Source organism: Monodon monoceros, unplaced genomic scaffold (assembly GCF_005190385.1).
Source record: "Monodon monoceros isolate NGI ecotype Baffin Bay Population unplaced genomic scaffold, NGI_Narwhal_1 Super_Scaffold_4, whole genome shotgun sequence".
NCBI classification, from domain to species: domain Eukaryota; kingdom Metazoa; phylum Chordata; class Mammalia; order Artiodactyla; family Monodontidae; genus Monodon; species Monodon monoceros.
Window position 1 is genome coordinate 70,440,709 of NW_021703781.1, and position 21,647 is coordinate 70,462,355.

Consider the following 21,647-nt stretch of genomic DNA (forward strand, 5'->3'; position numbering starts at 1 on the left):
GCCTGCCCGCCCGCCCGCCCCCCCGCGCGTCCGCCTCCGCTCCGCCTCGGTCCGGGGCTCGGGCGAGGTGGCCGGGGCGGGGTAGGGCAGGGGGCAGGGCCGAGGCGACGAAACCGGGGGCGGGGAGGAGCGGGGCGCGATAAAAGGCGGCGAAGCGGCCCCACCCCGAGGCAGGCCAGCGGGCAGGTTCGGCGCGTCCCTTCCGTCCGGCCCGCGCCGGCGGCGGGGAGGCGGCGCGCGCGGCCCGTAGCCCACCCATGGAGGCTTTTCCCTGGGCGCCCCGCTCGCCCCGCCGCGGCCGTGCACCCCCGCCCATGGCGCTCGTGCCTAGCGCCCGCTACGTGAGCTCCCAGCGCCCAGTGCACCCGCAACCCTTCAGCTCGTGGAACGACTACCTGGGGCTCGCCACGCTCATCACCAAGGCGGTGGACGGCGAGCCGCGCTTCGGCTGCGCCCGCGGCGGGGACGGCGGCGGCGAGGGTTCCCCGCCCTCCTCTTCTTCCTCGTCGTGCTGCTCCCCCCACGCTGGGGCCGGGCCCGGGACACTGGGGCCCGCGCTGGGGCCGCCCGACTACGACGACGACGACGACGACGACAGCGATGAGCCGGGATCCCGGGGCCGCTACCTGGGGGGCGCGCTGGAGCTGCGCACGCTAGAGCTGTGCGCGGACCCCGCCGAGGCCGGGCTGCTGGAGGAGCGTTTTGCCGAGCTGAGCCCGTTCGCTGGTCGCGCCGCCGCCGTGCTGCTGGGCTGCGCCCCCGCCGCTGCTGCCACCGCCGAAGTGGCGCCGCGCGAGGAGCGGGCCGCGGCGTGGGCGGCTGAGCCCAGGCTGCACGCCGCCTCCGGGGCGGCCGCCGCCCGGCTGCTCAGGCCCGAGCTGCAGGTGTGTGTGTTCTGCCGGAACAACAAGGAGGCGGTGGCGCTCTACACCACGCACATCCTGAAGGGACCCGACGGGCGAGTGCTGTGCCCCGTGCTGCGCCGCTACACGTGCCCCCTGTGCGGCGCCAGTGGTGACAACGCACACACCATCAAGTACTGTCCGCTCTCCAAAGTGCCACCGCCGCCCGCCACCCGCCCGCCGCCGCGCAGCGCCAGGGACGGCCTGCCCGGCAAGAAGCTGCGTTGAGGACCCGGGCTCCGGTCTGCTGCTGCCACCTGACGCCACCAGGGTCGCCGCCTGCCCACTCTGGTATTTGGTCTGCGCACTCTCTCTCCCTTGCTGCTGGGGAGCATGGAGCTCAGCAGTTGGCTCAACTTGGGATGTCGTCTTGGTTTTCTCAAAGGAAGCCGACGGTACTGAGTACTTTGCTGTCGAAGAGCGGTTGAGAGTAGACGCTGAAGTCTTGATTTATCTCTGGTTTGTGCACATCCAGACGGTGAAGGCTGGGTATTCCGGTAACTGAAATGTGGCAACTTAGAGGCGCTGTTTATTTATACGTCGACCTATTTTAGATGCGCATCAGTATGAAATTGTCTCAGTCTAATCTTGGATGTTTAATTTTATGAATGGAGGCACTTTATTAGGTCTAGAATATTTTTTTAAAAGCCTCTTAACTGAACTTAACTGGCGATTTTATGGAATGTCAGCAAAATGACTTTTATTGTTTGAAACAATATTTCTGTTGTCCTTAATCAGTTATTATAATTCCAGGCGAAGCAAGCCCCCCCTGCCTGGTAGCATCATTAAGTGAAGGCTTAGTAAACTTTCCGGTATTAGTTTGGGTGGGAGTTCCCTCCTTGTGGCTTGTTTCTGTCCTGGCTGGATGTAGCAGGTAGAATACAGCTCCTTATCCTTTTATGTACCACATCTTTTATTACTGAACGAGCAACTAGTGTTTCCCACCTTTAAAAGTCGTGCCAAGTTATAATGTTGTGTACACACTTGAAAATGGTGCTGTTTAAAAAGACTTGTGCATTTATACAGTAACAGTATGTTCATTCATTCATTCATTTATACAGTAACAGTATGTTAACTCTGGTACTTGGCCTTTTGTCTATGCCCCCCACCCCATTCCAGTTTTTCAAAACATTTGTCATCCTTCAGATCAAAAGGGAGTAGTATTAATTCACTGTCTGAATTGCTCAATTTCAGGGTTCCTGAATAGTGGAAAGCTCATTCCAGCTGTTGCCTCTCAAACTAAATGTAAGATGGAATCCTTTGAGCTCTGGAAGGTCAATGTAATAACCTGGGTTCAGGAAGGTTCCACTCTGGGCTGTGTTGGCTTTAAGCATCAGAGGCAGTCCTCAAACTGGTATAAGCACTAATTAAAGGAACCTATTGTGCGGGGGGGGGGGGGGGGGGGGACAAGGAACACAGCCTCTCTCATGTTCCCATTCTCACTGGAAGATTACCCTTCTCTTTCTGGAATCCCACCAGTTATCCATAAATGAGATTAAATCTAATCCTTAGCAAAGGTGCTTGACTCCTACTTTAACGTCCCACCCTCATTTTCAAATCCACTGTAGTGAGCACCACGCCATATCTACCATCAGGACAGACACAGAAGGCAAAAATGGAAATGAATTAAGATGAAGTCATCTGAAATGTATAAAATCACTATCTGAAAATACCAGCAAGAGATTTAGTCTTATAGAGGTTCCAGGAGAGCTTAGCTAGGTTATTAAAAATTAGACTGCTTTCATGGTAAACAACTAACTTCCTCCACAGCAAATTTGCCTGATTTGAACATCCTTTGAAGCTGCTGTAACACTGGGGGGGCTTCCCTGGTGGCACAGTGGTTGAGAGTCCGCCTGCCGTTGCAGGGGACACGGGTTCGTGCCCCGGTTTGGGAAGATCCCACATGCCGCAGAGCGGCTAGGCCCGTGAGCCATGGCCGCTGAGCCTGCGCGTCTGGAGCCTGTGCTCCGCAACGGGAGAGGCCACAACAGTGAGAGGCCCGCGTACCGCAAAAAAAAACAACAAAACACTGGGGATAGCTATGAGCGTTTATTGGTAAAAGGAAGGTGCATGGACGGGGGATGGACAGGACGATTTCTTGGTCAGGAAAAAATAATCCACTTGACTAGGCCTAAACTCAAGTAGCTTAATAAAACCATGAAATTAACTTATTTTCTTCAGTTTTTCTAGAAAACATACCAGTTTAAATTAGACTTGCTTTTTAAGGAGTTTTCAGGTCAACATGAATTCCTGTTACCTCTTGCCACTGCTCTAATTATACCTTTTCAAGAGTTATTATTAACTGAGAGGTGCATTCTCCAGACCAGAAGATATGGTTAAGGTGACTTATAACCATATCAGCCCCCCAAATTTGCCTGTTCTCCAGCTAACTTTAACTCCCAGTATTTTACGCATGAACAGGGAATACCAGTAGTTTTGCAGAGATCTCTTACGAAAAGTTTACTAACCACGCTAATACCTTTAAAAGCAACTCTCAATCTGAAACATGTTTTAAACACTTGAAAAGCTAAATTTAGGGTAAAAGAAACCCAATTTTTTGAAGTGTTAAAAAGTATCCACAATAGTGTGATGAAGTTGTTTTCATAAGAACAGACTGCATATTTGGCCAAAAAAAAAAAAGTATGGAATCCTCAAAAGAGCTTCACCAACTGTGCAGGCACAGACTGCTTTATATTTTAAAATTATACCACAAATACACATGTACTTCAAAGAAGAATTTCAGTGTTAGTCCTAATTTTCTAATCTGTTCTTAGCTACAACATGAACATTCCGTTAATTTCCTGTATATTTCAATTAGACTTATGAAATCATGAATCAGTCTACAGCCAAATCATGCCACACCATATAGGCGCCAACCTCCTCCTGGTAGCCACTATGGACAACTACTAGGATGTCGAGTCTTTTTTGGGGCCGTTGTCTCTGCCCTCAGACCCATCCATATTGACACAAATAATATCCCCATCTAAAAAGTTAGAAATCAGGCTTCCCTGGTGGCGCAGTGGTTGAGAGTCTGCCTGCCGATGCAGGGGACACGGGTTCGTGCCCCGGTCCGGGAAGATCCCACATGCCGCGGGGCCGCTGAGCCTGCACGTCCAGAGCCTGTGCTCCGCAACGGGAGAGGCCACAACAACAGTGAGAGGCCCACGTACCGCAAAAAAAATAATAAAATAAAAATGCAGAAACCACTGGCAACATGGAAGACAGTGAGTAGGTTGGTCGTTCAGCTTTCCTTTGACACCTGTGAATAAACAGTGGGGGAGGGGGTAAGGTGGTGAGGCCTTGAGAGTGGAAACCTAAGAGCAGGATCACCAACAGCTGCAGACTATTCTGCCTTTACCCTGTGCTCTGATTCCGATACCCAGGACAAAGAACTTGGGACACGCATCTGTAACTCATCTAAACAAACCAGCGTAAACGAATCGTCTGCTGCGGCCTATCTGTGATGGCCCAGGCACAGTCCTGTTCTAGTAACTTAAGACAGAGCAGGTTACTGCCCCAAGTTTTTTCACTTGTTACAAAAGGAAAGACCCTCTCCTCACAAAAGAGGACCTTTTAAGACTTTCACTTGTTTGAAATCCAGATATTAAGAAAAATGTTTTTTAAAGTTTTTTTTTCAGTTTTCATAAAGGTCTATTTCATTATTGGTGGGTAGCGCATTTAACAGTTAAATACATTTAAATAATGTAGAGGTGACTGCACGACTGCAGCATTGGTAACTAGATAACCAATTCAACTAGAAACCAGCTAACAAGTAACTGCCTAAATATTTAAAACACAGCTCTTTAGATCATCCTTTGTTTTGATCACCTTCCTGGGTGGAGGCGGGGGAAGCCTGCTGGTGACACTGGAAATATATTAAGGCCATGTCTTCTGATATCCATTCCCAGAGGTTTCTTTCAGCTGGATTAAAGCCTCCAGCTCCAGGGCAAGCCCAAGGTTGTGGCCCCCAGCATTAATGCTCTTCCCATCTACCAGAGCAGACAGTTAAGTTTCACACCAGGCCTCAGAGTCTGAGTGTAGCCCATTCCAACTGAACTAGAGTTGTTGACTTTTGCAGAAATGGAGGCAGTGAGATCCAAACGATATTTGGCTGCAATGCCAAAGCAAGTGCAGTTGGTTCCTGATGTCCAAGCAAGGTTTACTGAAGTGTCAAGATCTTCACATACTTTTTGATAAACTGATCCTCCAAATTCCGTCCCATCATTGACCTTAGTGTGTAGCTGGAAGTCCCCAGTCCTGCAGCCCCACTGCAAGGTTATTCCTTGTCAGCTTTGACTTGGCACTATCAAAGGTCATCTGGTACCCAGCAAGCCAGCCCTCATAACCAAAGACTGCTGAACCGTGGATTCCAGGTCCAGCAAAGTCAACACCACAACCAAGGTTTATACATTCCCTCTTGTAAGAAAACTTGATTTTACCACATTTCTTTCCTGTGTTTGGTGAAAAGGTGGTATCAAATGTCAGTTTCAAACCTTGACAAATCTGGTCTTCAAGAGCGATTTCAGAGTATTATCAGTGTTGCACTTTTCTGTGAAAGTCAGACCACGCTCACACCATTTATATATGGTCTCCAAGGTCCCTGTAACTTTACCAGTGTCTGCATTAGATGAACCAGATGTTGAGAATTCCACGCCACTGCATGACTTTGTTTTCACATCCAGTTTCACCAACCCAAAACCAAATCCTTGGTTGAAAATATCTCTGGCAGCTTTGCCAAGGTCAGCATATGATGGAGGAATACACATTGGCCGCGGGCAGTTCTGTCCGTAGGTCGCTATGGCGAGGCCAAGGGGAGAGGTGATCCGGTGGTCTCCTGGGGGGGAGGGGGAGGCGCCGCTGCCACCCCGCTAGCAGCTGAGGCTGCTCGGCTCACTCGGGGTCCGGCTGCAGCTCTAAAGTGGTTTCTATCATTGTTAACGTCGAAAAGGAGAGGCTGCATCTGATTAAGTTTTAAAAAAGCATCAATACTCCCTCTTCTGGCCTTAGGGCTATACCAACAGAAATTCTCACCACTACTCACACCAGGAAGAATGTAAGTGCCTACAGCCACTATAAATTTGCAACTAACATTCTGTGAAACCAATTATGATTTTTCTAATTTCAGGGGAAAACCCAAGATGTACTGCACACACACCGTACTCACAGAGAGGACAGCTTTACAAGGAAACTAAGGGGTTCATCAAGGAACAGAGGAGGACGTTTTAGTGGAAACATCCTAGCCACATTTGCTTTCTGTTATATTTAGGTTATGTTCTTTGATACCCAACAGTGAGAAATTTAACAGCACTGGTAAAAACTCAAGTGAAAAAACCTCAACTGAATACGCAAGCTCAGCATTATAAACAAAACACTTTGACTGTAACCACAAATCAACACTAAAACAAATTCTCTAAGTATTTTATTTATCATTGAAGAAAAAACACAGCAGCAAGTTCTGTGTTGGCTTCAATAAGACCAAATAGTTAATCTTTAACATAGCTACTACACTCCAGAATTGAAGTCAACACAGTCATTACTACAAATTACTTGGTGAAAGAATCTATCCCGAAGAGAAAGGAAATTAGGAAAAACAATTTAAACAATTCCTCCAAACCACACACTTATAAATATTGTCATATTTAAAATGCTTGAAAGGCATGAATTCTCCATAAATGGAAAAGCGGTTTGCTATTGGCAACAGAAAAAAACTCAGCAACAGTTTACCAAATGCTTTAAAATGTAAAAGCTGTATGTATCTGTTCTGGATTCACACTTTAGCAGTATTCTTGTCATTACAATAATGACTGCAAATTGGTTTATACTCACCTTCTCTCAAGTAAAATCTACCGAAACTTCCTTTGTATCCGGTGTGTGTAATGCTTACTGCACTTACAGTAAACCTAAAAACTTTCTAAATTTAGTGAATAGTAAATACCTCAAAATACCTCGAGGTACGTCTCAACCGCTAGTGGTGTGAGAATTGTTTCAGCTCTCTGCTTTAGCGTCTTCAAATACATTTTCTATAACAGAATCTTACTTCATTCCAAATTAATATCAGGTATTTCGAAATCAAAAGAAAAAAGATCAGTTCTATACCAAGATACGGGTGTTACTGAATACCTGAAGAATTCCCATTTTAAATTTATTTTTTAGTTTTTCTTTTTTGTAAACAAATGATTGATGAAACAATGCAACACCTCAAATTCCAAAAAATGGCATGGTTTTCCAACCTTCTGTGGATACGGTGCATGATCAACCTATTACATAGGGTTAATACAAGTTCATGCTTTTTGTGTTACGGTGAGACATTAAAGAGTCCAATTTAGATTGGTTGAAACACAAGTATAATAATTCCTTGAATGTGATCAAACCTATGTGAAGACATGAGTCTGAGTCCATTATCTTGAGATTTAACGTCGTACTGTGGTCCATCCATCTTCATCAGTCTCATTTTTAGTGCGACGAAGAGATTCCCTATCTTTCTCAGCTCTCCATGAGGTCTTCTCTTTTTCACCCTCTCTGTCTCGGTCTCGATCTCTTTCTCGATCTCTTGAAAGAGCTGCAGGAGGAACACGACGAGGGGCATCCCGCTCTTCTGCCCGGTCATCTTTCCTGTCATCAGCGCGTCTCCAAGAACTTACTTTTAATTTAAAAAAAAGGAGAGAGAATAAATTTGTACTGTATGCTATTAGCTCAGACTAAACAGAGCTGAAGCAAAAGGAATGCCTCAAATTACTCGGAAATCCTGTACTGAAGATAGTGATAGAGCATCATTTAAAAAAAACAATAAAAGCTAAATAAATACACTTTAATCATTTTGATACAATTTCTGAAAAACCTTCAAAACAATATACAGACTTAGAAATATAAGTTTGCAAGCAAGAAGAAATCACCGGCCTAGGAAGTGTCCTAATTTTTTTTTAAATTTAGGATAAGGTGACAAAAATCTGGCTGAATAAAAATTTTTTAAAGGATTTTTGGCTCCTGTTGAAGAAGATTTAACAGCAAATAAATGAAACAATATATTTCATTACGGCTATCAAAGAAGAAATACCCTTACAATCTGGTTTGTAACAAACCAAATAGTAAAAGCTTGTGAGGCAACTACTTAAGTGCTACGGTCATTTTAAACAAAGCATTTTTTACTAAAGCTTCCATTGTTACAATTCCAGAGAAAGAATGTTTTATACTTTGTGCTTATCTACCAGGACCTTACTTCTTTCCGTCTTTACATAAAATAAACTCTTTTTGTAAAATCAATATAGGTATCGCTTACTACACCATTGAATTAGTCTACTACTATACTTTAAATTTAAAGATGAGCTAAACGTCACAAAGCAACCAGTGAGTAAGTTTGTGAGAACCTTGAACTCTAAATGAAATAAAAGATCTACGTGTCCATCTTGTTTTTGGTGTTCATACAAATTTAAGACATAGCAAAACCCCAAATTCCCTCATATATTATGGCTCTCCAGGGTTCAGCGGTCATACAGAAAGAACATCTCTACCTTCCTCACGCTCTGGTCTGAGAGGAGGTCCTCTTCGGTCTCTGTCATCTCGCCTCTCTCTCAGATCACGGCGCTCATCCCTCTCCCGACGGCGGTCATCCCGCTCCCTGTCGTCGCGACGACTTGCATCTCTCCAGCTTGAAGATTCCTCAGCTGGTCCTCTTCTCCAGCCAGCTTCATCCCTGTAGCCATTCAAAATGACACGTTAAGTTCTGTCATTAGACTCTACGGGTTAACTTTAAGTGAATATATCACATCCAAGTTAGCAAATAGTAACAGGAATAGTTTAAACTCGTGACTTGACCTCCAACTGATGCCTCAGGCATGGAGGTCAAATGAGAACACCTGGCTCTGCACTGTCCAACACAGCAGTCATTACTCACTCCAAATGCTCAACAGTCAAACGTGACTGCTGGTTACCAGACAAACATTACATATACAGGACATTTTCATCCTTGCAGGAAACTGTACTGAACTGTACTGGTCTAGATTAGTACAAAGCCACTTTGACCAGAGGAAGTAAGCTAGAATTCTTACTACTAATAAAAGTAAAGAGGCTTTTAATAATTTAAAGGCAATAAACTGACCTCAACCACAAGGGAAAAGCAACTGGCAGTGAAGAACCTCGACTGGTTCCACTGCCATAGAGCTACACAGCCCACAGCCAGCCACACAGCTCCAGCCTCCATGTCCTCACTCTGTAGAGAGGGAACTGGTTCAATTAAGATGACCTCTAATTTTTTTTAAATCTACACTATGATTCTACTAGATAAATTGGGGGAAATGAAGGGGATGAGCCATTTTTCAAAAATAGTTGGGAATGCATAAGAGAGCATTAAAAGAATCCTAACTGTAATGCCACAGACACTTTTTTTTAAAATTAGAATATCAAACCTCGGCCGTCTGAAGCGGTCCTCTCGATCCCCATCTCTCTCTCTGTCTCTTTCTCTCTCCGGATCCCTGTCGTTCTCATCACGATCTTGATTATCTCGGTCTCTCTCTTTTTCCCTATCCCATTCACGGTCTTCTGATGGTCTTGATTCTCGAGGTGGACCCCAACTCTCTTCTCTGGCTTTTTCTTTCTCTCTCCATCCACCTACGTTTTTAAAAAAAGAAAAAAAAAATTTCCACTCAAGAAACAGATTGGCAGCCATAAATCTTGATGTTAATCCATCACCATTACAAATGCTAATTAAGACACTCTACCTCATTTTTAAAAAACCAACTAAATTCATTTACCTCATTTCATGGAACCACCAACTCCTATTTATGACTACCTATTATTGTTTTTCTAACATATAACATATAGGAACTTTTATAGCCTGGGTTAAATGTTCCATATGCAGAGATTTCAGGTATAAAAATCTGTTCTGATGGTAAAGACAAGTCATTTAAGCAGAAAACTCAAAGGGTGAGGGGTAGGATCTAGATCTCTGAGAGGCAGAACCCCAATTACTAGTTCATTTATACCTTGCAACATTTTCAAAACCTTTCTAACTAAAGACTCTTTCCTTTCACATTCATGCCCCCCACCATTTACCACCCATAAAAAGTCCTGAAATAAGGATAAATCCTTTGGCCCTGCTCAATATCTCACACTTAGCCATGGGGTGTCCAAAACCAGAAACAATATATACATGTACGCATGCACGCACAAAAAGAAACCAAAGGAAGCAGAGATTTCAATGAAAATGTATCACAGCTGTAAGGCTAATAATTATTATTGTCACTAACATTTATATTACTGTGTGCCACAGAACTAGTCTAACGCCTCTGCCTGTATTAGCTCATTCAATCCTACCCATAGTGCTGAGCTAAGTAGATTATTCCATACTTGCTAATTTGCTACTTGCTAAAATCTATAATCCCCAAATTAATACTCTAGCACTTTTACAAGTCACTCGCAGACACATACAGAGTGGTGAAATATTTGAGTTGCCTGACGGGCCTGTTCTCAGCTGAGGTCAAACAAAACAATGCTGTCTTCTTGCTGCAGCTCTCCTACTTTAAACAAGTAGCCTTTTGGTGATATAGTTAGTGCCACGTTTTCACATTTTTGTGCTTTCTGTTGGTGATTTCAGTTTTTAAGTGCACCACCAGCCCTACGCCCCAGCAGTCCCAAGCACAAGAAGGCAATGGATATGCCTTAGGGAAAAAGTAAATGTGTTAGATAAGCTTCTTTCAGGAATGAGTTACAGTGCTGTTGGCCATAAGTTCAATGCTAATGAATCAATAACATACATTAAATAAAGTGTCTTTAAACAGAAAAATAAAACAAGGTTATGTGTTGACTGCTTGAAAAACTGACCAGAGGACTCACAGAAACCTAACCTGGTACTTCCCTTAAGAGCAATGGTTCAGTATTCACTGACTTTATATTACATTAACTATCACGAATTAATGAGAATCTACTGTACTGTTATCCCCATTTTACACAAGGCACAGAAAAGTTAGGTGGCTTTCTCAAAGTCACAAAGCTTCACAGTGGAATGAAGTGAGAAGAAACACAAGTATGCCACAGAAACCACTAAGGATAAAGGGCAGGAAGCTGCTCAAATTTGCATTTAGAACAAATTACAATGGTTACTGAAAAGATGTAAGAAAAAGGATGAAAGAGCAAAGAACTCCCATCTTATACAATTAGATGGACAGTGGTGCCCCTGAAGTGTGTATGTGTGTGTGTCTTGGAGAAGGCGGGGGTTCAGTTTTGATGGGTTGAGTTGGAAGTGTCAGTAACACTTACAGGTGCAATATAAAGTTGGAAACACAGGTCTGAAGGTAAGGGGAGAAGTCATCTGGAGAAGACAGTAGCAGAAGTCACAGACCTGTATACATTACTCAAGAATAATAAAAAGTATGAAAGGATGAGCGGGCCTAAGACTGACAAAGTAAAGAAATGGGCTCCTCTCATGAACATAATCCCATGGTTGGCAAGAGTACAGACAAATGTTTAGTTAAGTATATTTTGTTTTTCATTATTTATATGAGGAGGCTAGTCCAGGACAGAACCTGAAGAACACAGATACTTAGGGACAGGTACAGAAGGAAGGGCCCTCAAAGAAGCAGTCAACAAGGAAGAAGGAAAACAAAGTGCATATATCACTAAAGCAGAAAAGGGCGTGAAGCTAGTTGTTTTGGTGTGAAAGATCTCAGAGGCAAGCTTTTGACATAAAAGTCACTGCAGAAATATTCAAGGAAAGATAAAAGACCAGTTTATCTAAAAATCGTAGTAACATGGCCCAACCTCTGTCATAAGTCTGTTAAAATTTCACCTTTTGCATTTGAAAAGAACACTTCTTACTTATCAAACTGTAATTTGCCACCTGAGATCTGATCTCCTTGTTTGAAATAACTTGCTATCCTCTACAGAACAGTGGAGATTAGCTGGTGTAGAATTTCACGTTGTATCTGCAAACAAATCAAGCAGATTACATCTATAGAGCATCCAATCTGGTTTCTTGAATACCAGAATTTTACCTGGTTTGACAAATGGTCTCCAGGGACCGGGTCTCCGATCGTCATCAGCCCGTCTGGAGATCCGATCGTCATCAGCCCGTCTGGAGATCCGATCGTCATCCGTGTTTCTCCAGGGCCCCCTGTCATCATCCACACCGCGCCTGGAAAATCTGTCATCGTCGGAGCTCCGCCAAGGTCCTCGATCGTCATCCAGCCCACGCCTGGGACCCCGGTCGTCATCCACGCCCCGCCTGGGACGGTCGTCGTCAGCGTTCCGCCAGGATGGCCTCTCCTCATCCACAGCTCCTCGGCGCAGCCCCCGGTCCTCATCCATCCCACGCCTAGGTCCTCGGTCCTCATCAGCTGTGCGCCAGCTGCCTCTGTCCTCATCCAGTCCTCGTCTAGGTGGTCTGTCGTCATCCGCCTGACGCCAGCTAGCCCTGTCTTCATCGCCAATTCGTCTGGGAGGCCTGTCGTCATCTGCATTACGCCAAAAAGGCCGGTCATCGTCTGCCCCTCGGCGAGAGAACCGATCTTCATCAGGACCACGTCTTGGGCCTCTGTCGTCATCCATGCCACGCCGGGGAACCCGATCATCGTCTGGTCTAAGAGAGGACTCTCTCTCTTCATCATCCCCCAAACGCTTTGGTCGTTCTTCATCTCTTCTTTGAGGCCTCTCTTCATCCCGCCCTTCTCCACGTCTCCACTCCCTACAGAGTAACAAGCCAAACATCTTTAAGAGTAAATTTTCTTAAAAGCAGGTGATCTTTTTGGGAGTGATGTTACTCACTTCTAAAAATCACTTCAGTCTAAATTCATTAATCCTACTCCTAAAAGAGTATGTTCCACTAAAAAAACAACATGAATCCAAAATCTTACATCAACAATTAATTAAACCAATAAGCAGACAAGTGCCTTTAAAAGGTTATCTGCACTTTATGAGGAATACCGTAGCAATTTCTAAATCTATTACTACAAGCTTTCAAAACGATGAGAAAAATGTTATGGAACTGTTCATTCTTACTCTAACCTCAATACTATTAGTTTAGGGAATTAAAAAGAAAAAAAAAACTGAAGCACATATTTCCCAAGATATTTATAAGTCAGTAATTACAGCAGCACTGAAGCAAACATTTCAGTAACAGACATGTGTACAATTCTTCATGACTCCCTTTTCCCCACCCCTACAAAATAAACCAAATGAGAAAAACAATGATAAGATATTAACAGGATCTATGATTTGCTGGTACTATTTTCCTTAACTCTACTTACTTCTCTGGTGGGCCTCTTCTCCACTCAGAATCTATTTCAGGTACTTTTCTCCATGTGCCTTCTGCATCTCTATCACCCCAACGAGGGTCCTACATTGAGCAAAGGTAATGAGAGGCACTACATTAGCAACACTACTGATCAACATATAAACTGAACAGGAATCTCAAAGAGCCAGTAACAAAAGGACAAAGAGATGAAAAGAATAAGTGAAACGTTAAAAGAGATGGACTGTGAAAGGCCAGAAGAAAAGGAGAAAAAATTTCCCTAAGTTAAGGAAATTCTATCTGCTCTAAGTAAATTGAATCCTGACTGACAGGGCACACATGCCAAAACGGGTGAATAACAGACCATATGCTCAGAGCTTCCAAGGAATAAAGCAGAGTATCTACAAAAGTAACAAGACCAAGACTATTATCAAGAACCCTCCTCCCATTATGTACTAGGACAGTGAGCACAGGTCTCTAAACTTCTGGAGGAGGATGACTTTGAACTGGCCAAACCAATGAACCATTATTCAACTGAGAGAGAAAAACGAAACCTCTTTTGAGACATACACAAAAATACTTGATAAAATATACACTCTACAAAACAACTTATCTGCAAAGGGGAAAAGGTGATAAACAGTGTAAACATATTTTAAACTAAATCATGTTGCCAACAAGGTTGTAAAACTGTTAAATGATTTCTAAATAGAGAGATTAGCATTGTTTTAATGCACTGGAGGCAATAAAACTTAAGGTGTGCTCATAATTTTGTTCTGTTCTGAAGAGAGGGAAGAGTTCTCAAAATTTACACACTGCAAGTTTAGACTTTGAAAAGAACAGATGGTAATCACTAAAAGAATAGAGAAAAGCACAACAAATGCGCTGAGAAAACTTCTGAAGTTTGGCTTAAAGAAAGGAAGGGGTGAGTGGCAGGGACATGGAAGCAAATAAAAAACACCAAACCAAATGTCAGGAATAAAGCCGCATATACTAGTTACCATGTTAAACATTAACAGATAACTAAAGACTCTCCAACTGAAAGGGAAGAGGGGGGCCCACAAACAGAAACAACAAAAAAAAGGACGAACACAGAATTTCAAAAACTAATGAAAAGAATTAGAAACCCATAGCCACGGGTGATTTACCTCATCTACTTTAGAAGATGAAGCAAATTAACAGGATGTAGCAAATCGAACACTGTAACTCTGATTTCACACATACAGCACTTTGTGCCCAACAGAAAAAGAATACTCATAGAAATTAGCAACAAGAGTAACAAAACTAAAAATTTATCTATATATTATAAAACAAATTGAAGGCTACAAAGATAACTAGTAGCAGGTCCTCCAGTAAAGTTAAGCATTTGATACAAGTGTGGCACACATACCTCCAGCTACTCATCTCTAACCTTAAAAAATAAGCAGTATTTTATTTAAAGGGCAGCATGGACACATCCCAGGAAAAACAAAGAGCATGCAGGCAGATGTCACAGACACGATAAAGCATAAAACTAGCTCAGAATAGCTAACGTATAGGTGACTAAGAAGAATATGGTGATAGATGAAGCTAATGAAAAAAGCAATAAACATAAAAGGCCCTGACTGCTAAGGAATGTTTTTTACCTTTGGCTCTAAGCAATGAGTACCACTAAAAGGAAGGTTTGAAACCAAGAGCAGGGCTAACAATCAAATATGCATTATGAAAACCAAGCAGGCCACTGTACAGAGGAAAATGTGAAGCTGGGGAAGATTACGATCAGGGAAAATAGTTAAGACCAGTAAGTAATACAGGAAAAAGAAACAATCTGAATTAAGGCAGGAGCATAGGGACAGAATGGAGAGGGAGGGGTTCAAAACACTGTGGTTAAGTAGGTACAATGTCACCACCAGAAGAGGGGATTAAAGAGATACCCCCCCTTTACACAAGATAAAATGAGAAACACAGGTCAGTTTTGGACATGAATGCATATTAAAAATAAACATTTAGACCAGCATTTGAATCACCTGGTACTCTTGTTAAAATGCAGACTCTGAATCAGAAGATTTGGCACTGGGCCTGAGATTCTGCATTTCTACCAAGCTCCTAAAGGGATGGTGAATACTGCTGGTCCCCCAGATTCACCTTTGAGTACCCTCACATCCTCCTCCTAATTCACAGTAACTCCTTTCAAGGGACCAAAACAGTCCCTCTTCCATACGACTGTGTTACTTTTTGTCAAATACTTAGTTTCATGGGATTAGTTCTTACTGAATTAAGTATTCCAAACTGAAGCCTATTATAAAATCCAAACTTTGCTCAGACAACTCTAATCCCCTCCCCACTGCCCCTAGGAACCTTCTGTCTTTGGGAAGACAAAGCAATACCAGACTTAAAAAGAAACGTGAATAATGTGATTTAAAACACCAAGCCCAGACACTGACATTGACCAAACGCATCATGCAAGAGACCTGGCTGATAAACACACATCACATAAAAACAGAGTGATGTCTATACTTACCTTTCTAGAAAGTGAATCATCACCAAGTCTTCTCTCCTCCTCTCTACGACGTTCCCTTTCTTCAATTTCCAGCTCCCTTTGGCGTTTTTTCCTTTCAACCTCTTCTAATTTCTTTACCCGCTCCTGATATTCTCGAAGCTCCTCCTCACGTTTCGCCCGTTCAGCACGCTCTCTCTCTTCCCGCTCTGTACAACGTATCAGGTTATAAAGTGCGCCTCCTACCTGCACGCTTCCCCCAGTGCTAGGTCTACTTCTCTGGTATTAAAGAGGCAGCATAATGTAGAAGGAAATTCTTTTTAAGAATTTTAAAAGAGTTTACAATCAGTTAAACTTGAATATCAGAAATATTCAAGAACACAAGTATTATGCCGCTCAACACAACTGAAGGAGCAGCCCTCCCCCAACTCCTGAGCATCTGGGATGCCAGATAAAGGATCATCTGAGAGACTTCATCTGGCATGTGTTGCTCAATAAATGTTAACACTATATAGACTATAGTGATAAAAAATTAAAAGGCAGAATTTTCAAAAGAACACCAAAAATGTGGAAATAAGCTGGCAGAGGACCTAACACCCTCACAGATAACAAACTGCAGAAAACTACAAGCTGGGTTGTCAGAACCTGAGAACTAGTTAGCTGCAGTTAAGAAGCCAATCATCGGGCTTCCCTGGTGGCACAGTGGTTGGGAGTCCGCCTGCCGATGCAGGGGACACGGGTTCGTGCCCCGGTCTGGGAGGATCCCACATGCCGCGGAGCAGCTGGGCCCTTGAGCCATGGCCGCTGAGCCTGCGCACCCGGAGCCTGTGCTCCGCAACGGGAGAGGCAACAACAGTGAGAGGCCCGCATACCGCAAAAAAAAAGAAAAGAAGCCAATCATCTTGGTTCCACATTCCTCTATTTTCTAAGTAAGACTGTATAAACTGGACCTATCACCAGCCTTCCCATATACCTCCAGTCTGTCTATATAGTTTTACCTTTCATCATTTTTTCTTCTGCCCTCCTCTGCTCCTCCTCTTCCTTTTCTCTATAATAGGTTATTCTTCGTTCTTCTTTACGTTGTCTTTTACGTTCTTCCAAACGATTATGCCTTTCTTCTGCTAATCGCTCTTCAAACTGTTTAAGTTTTTCCTGTAATTGAATGGTTACCAAAAAATAAAAAACAATCAAATTTTCAAGGGCTACAAACTGGCAGTAAGTTTTAAGTTTACAAAATCATTGCAAGTTTCGTGGAACCACAGAAAGCAACCATTAAGTATAAAAACCAAATTTCCAAATGACTGGAGTTCTCGCATGTCGAATTTTTTAAATTTTTAACTGACAATATTATCTATACCCAGTGGGTTTATTTTTATACAATAAATCAAATGATTAAGTCAGAAACTAAGAGCAGGACACTCTGATCTAGTTTTTTCCTTTCTGAATCAAAGAATAAACAAAAGCTTGTATCAAAAGCAAATTTTATGCAGTCCACTTTCACCTTCAGAAAAATTTGTTCATAGTGATGGTTACTTGGCCTATAAAATAATTTCAAGATACCTCTATTAAAATATTATTTGAATGACGATTATAAATGTTAGCTCAAGACAGAATGTACCACCAGGTTAAAGAAGAATCCTTAAGGTAAAACCCAAAAGCTCATGAATAGATGTTTCCCTGAAACCAGTAAGTTCACCTCATAAACAGACTGTCGTGCTGCCTTGAGCCGCATTACAAATAAATCTCTGTCTTCAAGCATCCGTGACATTCGGTTCTTATGTTCAAGAGCCTTTTCCCGTTCTAGCTGCATTGTAGTAATCTGCAAATATATGATACAAAGTTAAATTTCTAAGTATTCATTATCTACTTACTAATTTATCCCCAATTCCTGACAGATATTCTTGAAGAATTACAGGAAGTTCCTTTGCCCCTTCCATTCTGCCATAAAAATGGAAGGGTACCACATCCCTAGGAAGACAATCAGGGACAGAAGATGGATAAAGACAACTTGGAGCATCTGTAAGAAACAGTTTTAACCCCATGGTACCACAACATTTATAGAGGAAAAACTGAAATGTATATAGTAAAACAAAATAACAAATACCTCATGGTATAATAGGCACTATGGCTTTATTATTTAACGCATTTTCTTCCTTAAAAACAACTGGAGGGCTTCCCTGGTGGCGCAGTGGTTAAGAGTCCGCCTGCCGATGCAGGGGACACGGGTTCGTGCCCCGGTCCGGGAAGATCCCACATGTCCGGGAAGATCCCACATGCCGCGGAGCGGCTAGGCCCGTGGGCCATGCCGCTGAGCCTGCGCTCCGCAACGGGAGAGGCCACAGCAGTGAGAGGCCCGCGTACCGCCAAAAAAAAAAAACAAAACAAAAACTGGAGGTTAAGGCACGATGAATTACTCATATAGGAAAGCTTTTCCTTTGTGCTCCAAGTGAAACAATAAAAGGTTTCAGGGCACATGGAGCAAATCCTCTTAAGCATTTTAGCTGGTCTGTAACACTTTTCTTTTTCTAACTTCATACATTTAAAGAATTACCACACAAATTACAACTTCTAAAAAAACTGGCAACACTAGGCCCAGAATGACAACAATCCAATGGAACCAAGAAGGAGAGGCAGCCTCCATAGCTGTGTGTTGTCTCCTGCCTGTGGTTATTTTTTTAACCGGAATGAGGTCACTCGTTTTTGCTACAAATGTGGCCGCTACAAGCATATGCAAATGTTGCTTTTGTATCGTTAGGTAAATACATACAATACAGACTAACAAAACTATAGAAGGAGCTGTTCAGTCACAAAAAACCAGACTGTATGACTCCATCTATAAGAAATATCCAAAACAGGCAAGTCTAGAGACAGAAAGGAGATTAGTGGCTGCTGAGGGAGTGGAGAGAAAACGGAGTGACTGCTAAGGTATGAAGTTTCTTTTGGGGTATGTTCTAAAATTAGGTTGCACAATTCTGTAAATACACTAAAACCATCAACTGCACCCTTTAAATTGGTGAAATACGTGGCATGTGAATTGTATTATGCAGCATGTGAATTGCTGGGTTTTTTTAAAATAAATTTTTCAGCTATCCTTTGTATTTTACAAGTTTCATTTTTTAATCTCTATTCTGAAAATCTGTCTGTCTACCAATCTGTTAGCATGCAGCCATTTAAGCACCATATCTGGCAAAATACAAAAATCAATTTGAAACCCTGTTCCCATTACTGGCAGAGGACTTAATTATAGCTTACAGTCTGAAAACATAATTAAATGAAAACCTTACTCTTTCTTCTTCTTGTTGTTCCCACAGATCCATGTCTTTAATTCTCTGTTCTTCATAAGCACTCTTTATCAAAGGGATTTCTTCCAAACGTTTAGCTCTTTCAAAGTAGTCAATCTGAATGTCATGAAAACAAGTGTTGTTTAAAAAAAAAAAAAAATTCTTTTAAACTTGGCATGTTAAAGTTCACCAGTTCTTTCATTTACCTTTTTTTCTTGATTCTTTAAGCGTTCCTGAAGTTCCTTCTTTTCTTTCTCCAGTTGTTCAACCTGTTTAGCCATGATGAAATCGGGATCCAATTCTTCAAGGTCCTGGAAAGTAATACAAACGCACCATAATTAATAAGAGTATAAAAGAAGTGCATAGCAGTCAATATGGAGCACCATTTCTTTCTAGAAACATATGCTAAATTACTTTCTTTATAATGGGCAAATGTTTGCAATGGGTAAATTCAGGCAATATAAAAATGTTTTAAAATAGCCTTATTTCCACTTGATTGTAGGGAAAAACAATGTAATCTTAACATCTATTTCTTATTCCTCCATTCTACCGTATCCAAACTCCAATTCAACAGCAGCTAAAAACTGTAGCATCACTAAAAACAAATGCTTACTTCAGAGATTAATGAACTAGCTGTATCAAAATGAGTGAAATAACCCAAAATAAACCAATAAATGGTAAAGAACTGTGCTTCTGGGCTTCCCTGGTGGCACAGTGGTTGAGAGTCCGCCTGCCAATGCAGGGGACACAGGTTTGTGCCCTGGTCCGGGAAGATCCCACATGCCGCGGAGCGGCTGGGCCCGTGAGCCATGGTCGCTGAGCGTGCGTGTCCGGAACCTGTGCTCCGCAACGGCAGAGGCCACAACAGTGAGAGGCCTGCGTACCGCAAAAAAAAAAAAAAAAGAACTGTGCTTCTAAGAGACCCGAATAAAACTGAAGTTTTTAATGCATAATATGCTACATACTTCAATGTCAATATCTTTGAACGCTTTGGCTCCCAGTTCTGTCTTCTTGATCTGCTCCAAACGCTCACGAACAGTTTTCTTCTTGATTTGTTCATGTTCCTGTAAGATACGCTCCTTCTCTCTCTCCTTTGCCTCCTGTCGCAGCCTCTCTTCTTCAGCCTTCCGTACTTTCTGGAGTTCAGCTTCCCTCTGCTCCAGCTCTTCTTTCTCACGCTGAATATTCAGACTCTCAAGTCGCTCTTTCCTTTCCTCAATTGTCTGCCGGCGAGCCAGGATACGCTGATGCTCTTTCCGTGAATTTTTAAGGTATGCAGTAACAGCCAACTGATGCTGTTCTTCTTTCTCTTGCTTCAAAAACAAATGCATTAAAAAAAATTTAAGCGACATACCATGGTATCAGACATCAAAAATATTACATAATCCTAATATATTATCCTTACATGCATGCATCTGCAGTTAATAACAGACGATAACATTATTCAAGCTACTGGTTCCCAGTACCAAATACTATGGCGCTACTCCTACTTGAAGTCTTTAACAGTAATGACATAGCTGAAGAACGTTTATCTGCTAGGTTGACTTTTCCCTGAACCAGATCTACTTTAAAGTGTTCAAGCCAAGGTGGAATACTAACAGAGCTCACAAACAAGAAACAACTGAAGCAGAAAGGAAAAGCCCAATCATAGTACTCCCCTATTTGGAGGGTCATCACATGTGGTCTGTTATTGTACGGTTTAACAGTACTCCGTTTATCACATTACCCGAGTAGTGTTATCATTTTATCCCATGGAAGGAAGCTCAAAGATCTGTATATCTGATAAAGATATTTGATAAAATACCAAAACTATCAAATACAACTAAATATCAATAGGAAATATATAATAAATCCCTTCTCTCAGACATCGTCTCAAACCTTTTTGTGAAAGACATAAGGGCCCCTCAAAATTCTGTAGTCCATTTCTCCCAAAGATACATACCAGTATATGAGCTGGCTTAATGACTTCAAGGGCTTTTGCAAGTACTGAGGACATGGCTGTCAGCTGATTTCTGATCTGTTCTGAAGGCATGCTCTGCAGATGAGGACCAATTGGAGCATCTTCTCGAGTAGCATAATTCAAATCAGATCCAAAACTAAGGGTCCGAGATGTGTGGTCAATACGAACCTTTGAAAATTAAATGGTATTATCAACAGTTAAATCTACATGCAAATATAGTCATTCTACAAATGAATAACTTGATTAAAATTTCAAATAAAAAATTAACTGAAGAATGTCAAATATAAAAGCTAGAAGATTAATTCAATAAAGCTTTACAACGGTGCCACTGTACCAAAAGCTGAGAAACAAAGAGTATGCGTTTTTTCGTCCTCAAAGGCCTCCAACCTCAGAGTCCCCTTGCAGCACCTACCTGAAGGTCGCAGTGCCTGGCTGCATCTACTATGGCCCGTTCCAGTTGGAAAGCATCAACAAAAGGAACCAGAGAAGTCAAACGAGAAAACTCAATGCTCTGATAAATTTGTGCCACCTGCATAAAAAACACAAGGTTAGTAATAATAGCTATCATTTATTCAGCAATTTTTATGTGGAGTCTCATGACAACCATGGAAAGTAGAAATTTAGCCTATTTTTCAAAGAAAAGAAAACTGAAGCTCAGAGTATGTTAACAGTACATTGCTGGAGCTGGAATTACAATCCAAGGCTATTTCAAAGGATTATGTTATATTTTGAACCATCACATAATCCTTTCATATCCTAGTTTCATTAAAAAAAAAAAAAAACCATCTAAATGGTCACATATTTGTAGATA

The 21,647-nt window shown here is 42.3% G+C and overlaps 2 protein-coding genes and 1 pseudogene across 2 annotated transcripts in view; 1 reads left to right on the forward strand and 2 right to left on the reverse strand.

The window, feature by feature from the left end:
• The first annotated feature begins 257 nt into the window (after positions 1–257).
• Positions 258–1,130, forward strand: NANOS1 (nanos C2HC-type zinc finger 1). The gene has a single exon (XM_029244686.1). The coding sequence runs from the start codon at positions 258–260 to the stop codon at positions 1,128–1,130; it is 873 nt and encodes a 290-aa protein (XP_029100519.1).
• Positions 1,131–4,055: 2,925 nt separating this feature from the next.
• LOC114908790 lies at positions 4,056–6,214 on the reverse strand (annotated as a pseudogene).
• A 99-nt stretch (positions 6,215–6,313) lies between these two features.
• EIF3A (eukaryotic translation initiation factor 3 subunit A) overlaps positions 6,314–21,647 on the reverse strand; it is a 33,389-nt gene continuing 18,055 nt past the window's right edge. The window contains exons 10-22 of the mRNA XM_029245379.1: positions 21,249–21,365; positions 20,819–21,004; positions 19,842–20,189; positions 19,083–19,187; positions 18,880–18,993; positions 17,292–17,414; positions 16,594–16,747; positions 15,620–15,804; positions 13,139–13,227; positions 11,888–12,576; positions 9,305–9,506; positions 8,411–8,592; positions 6,314–7,542 (exon numbers count right to left, since the gene is read on the reverse strand). Coding sequence (XP_029101212.1) covers positions 7,313–7,542; positions 8,411–8,592; positions 9,305–9,506; positions 11,888–12,576; positions 13,139–13,227; positions 15,620–15,804; positions 16,594–16,747; positions 17,292–17,414; positions 18,880–18,993; positions 19,083–19,187; positions 19,842–20,189; positions 20,819–21,004; positions 21,249–21,365 — 2,724 coding nt within the window. The 3' untranslated portion in view covers positions 6,314–7,312. The remainder of the gene's footprint in view (positions 7,543–8,410; positions 8,593–9,304; positions 9,507–11,887; positions 12,577–13,138; positions 13,228–15,619; positions 15,805–16,593; positions 16,748–17,291; positions 17,415–18,879; positions 18,994–19,082; positions 19,188–19,841; positions 20,190–20,818; positions 21,005–21,248; positions 21,366–21,647) is intronic.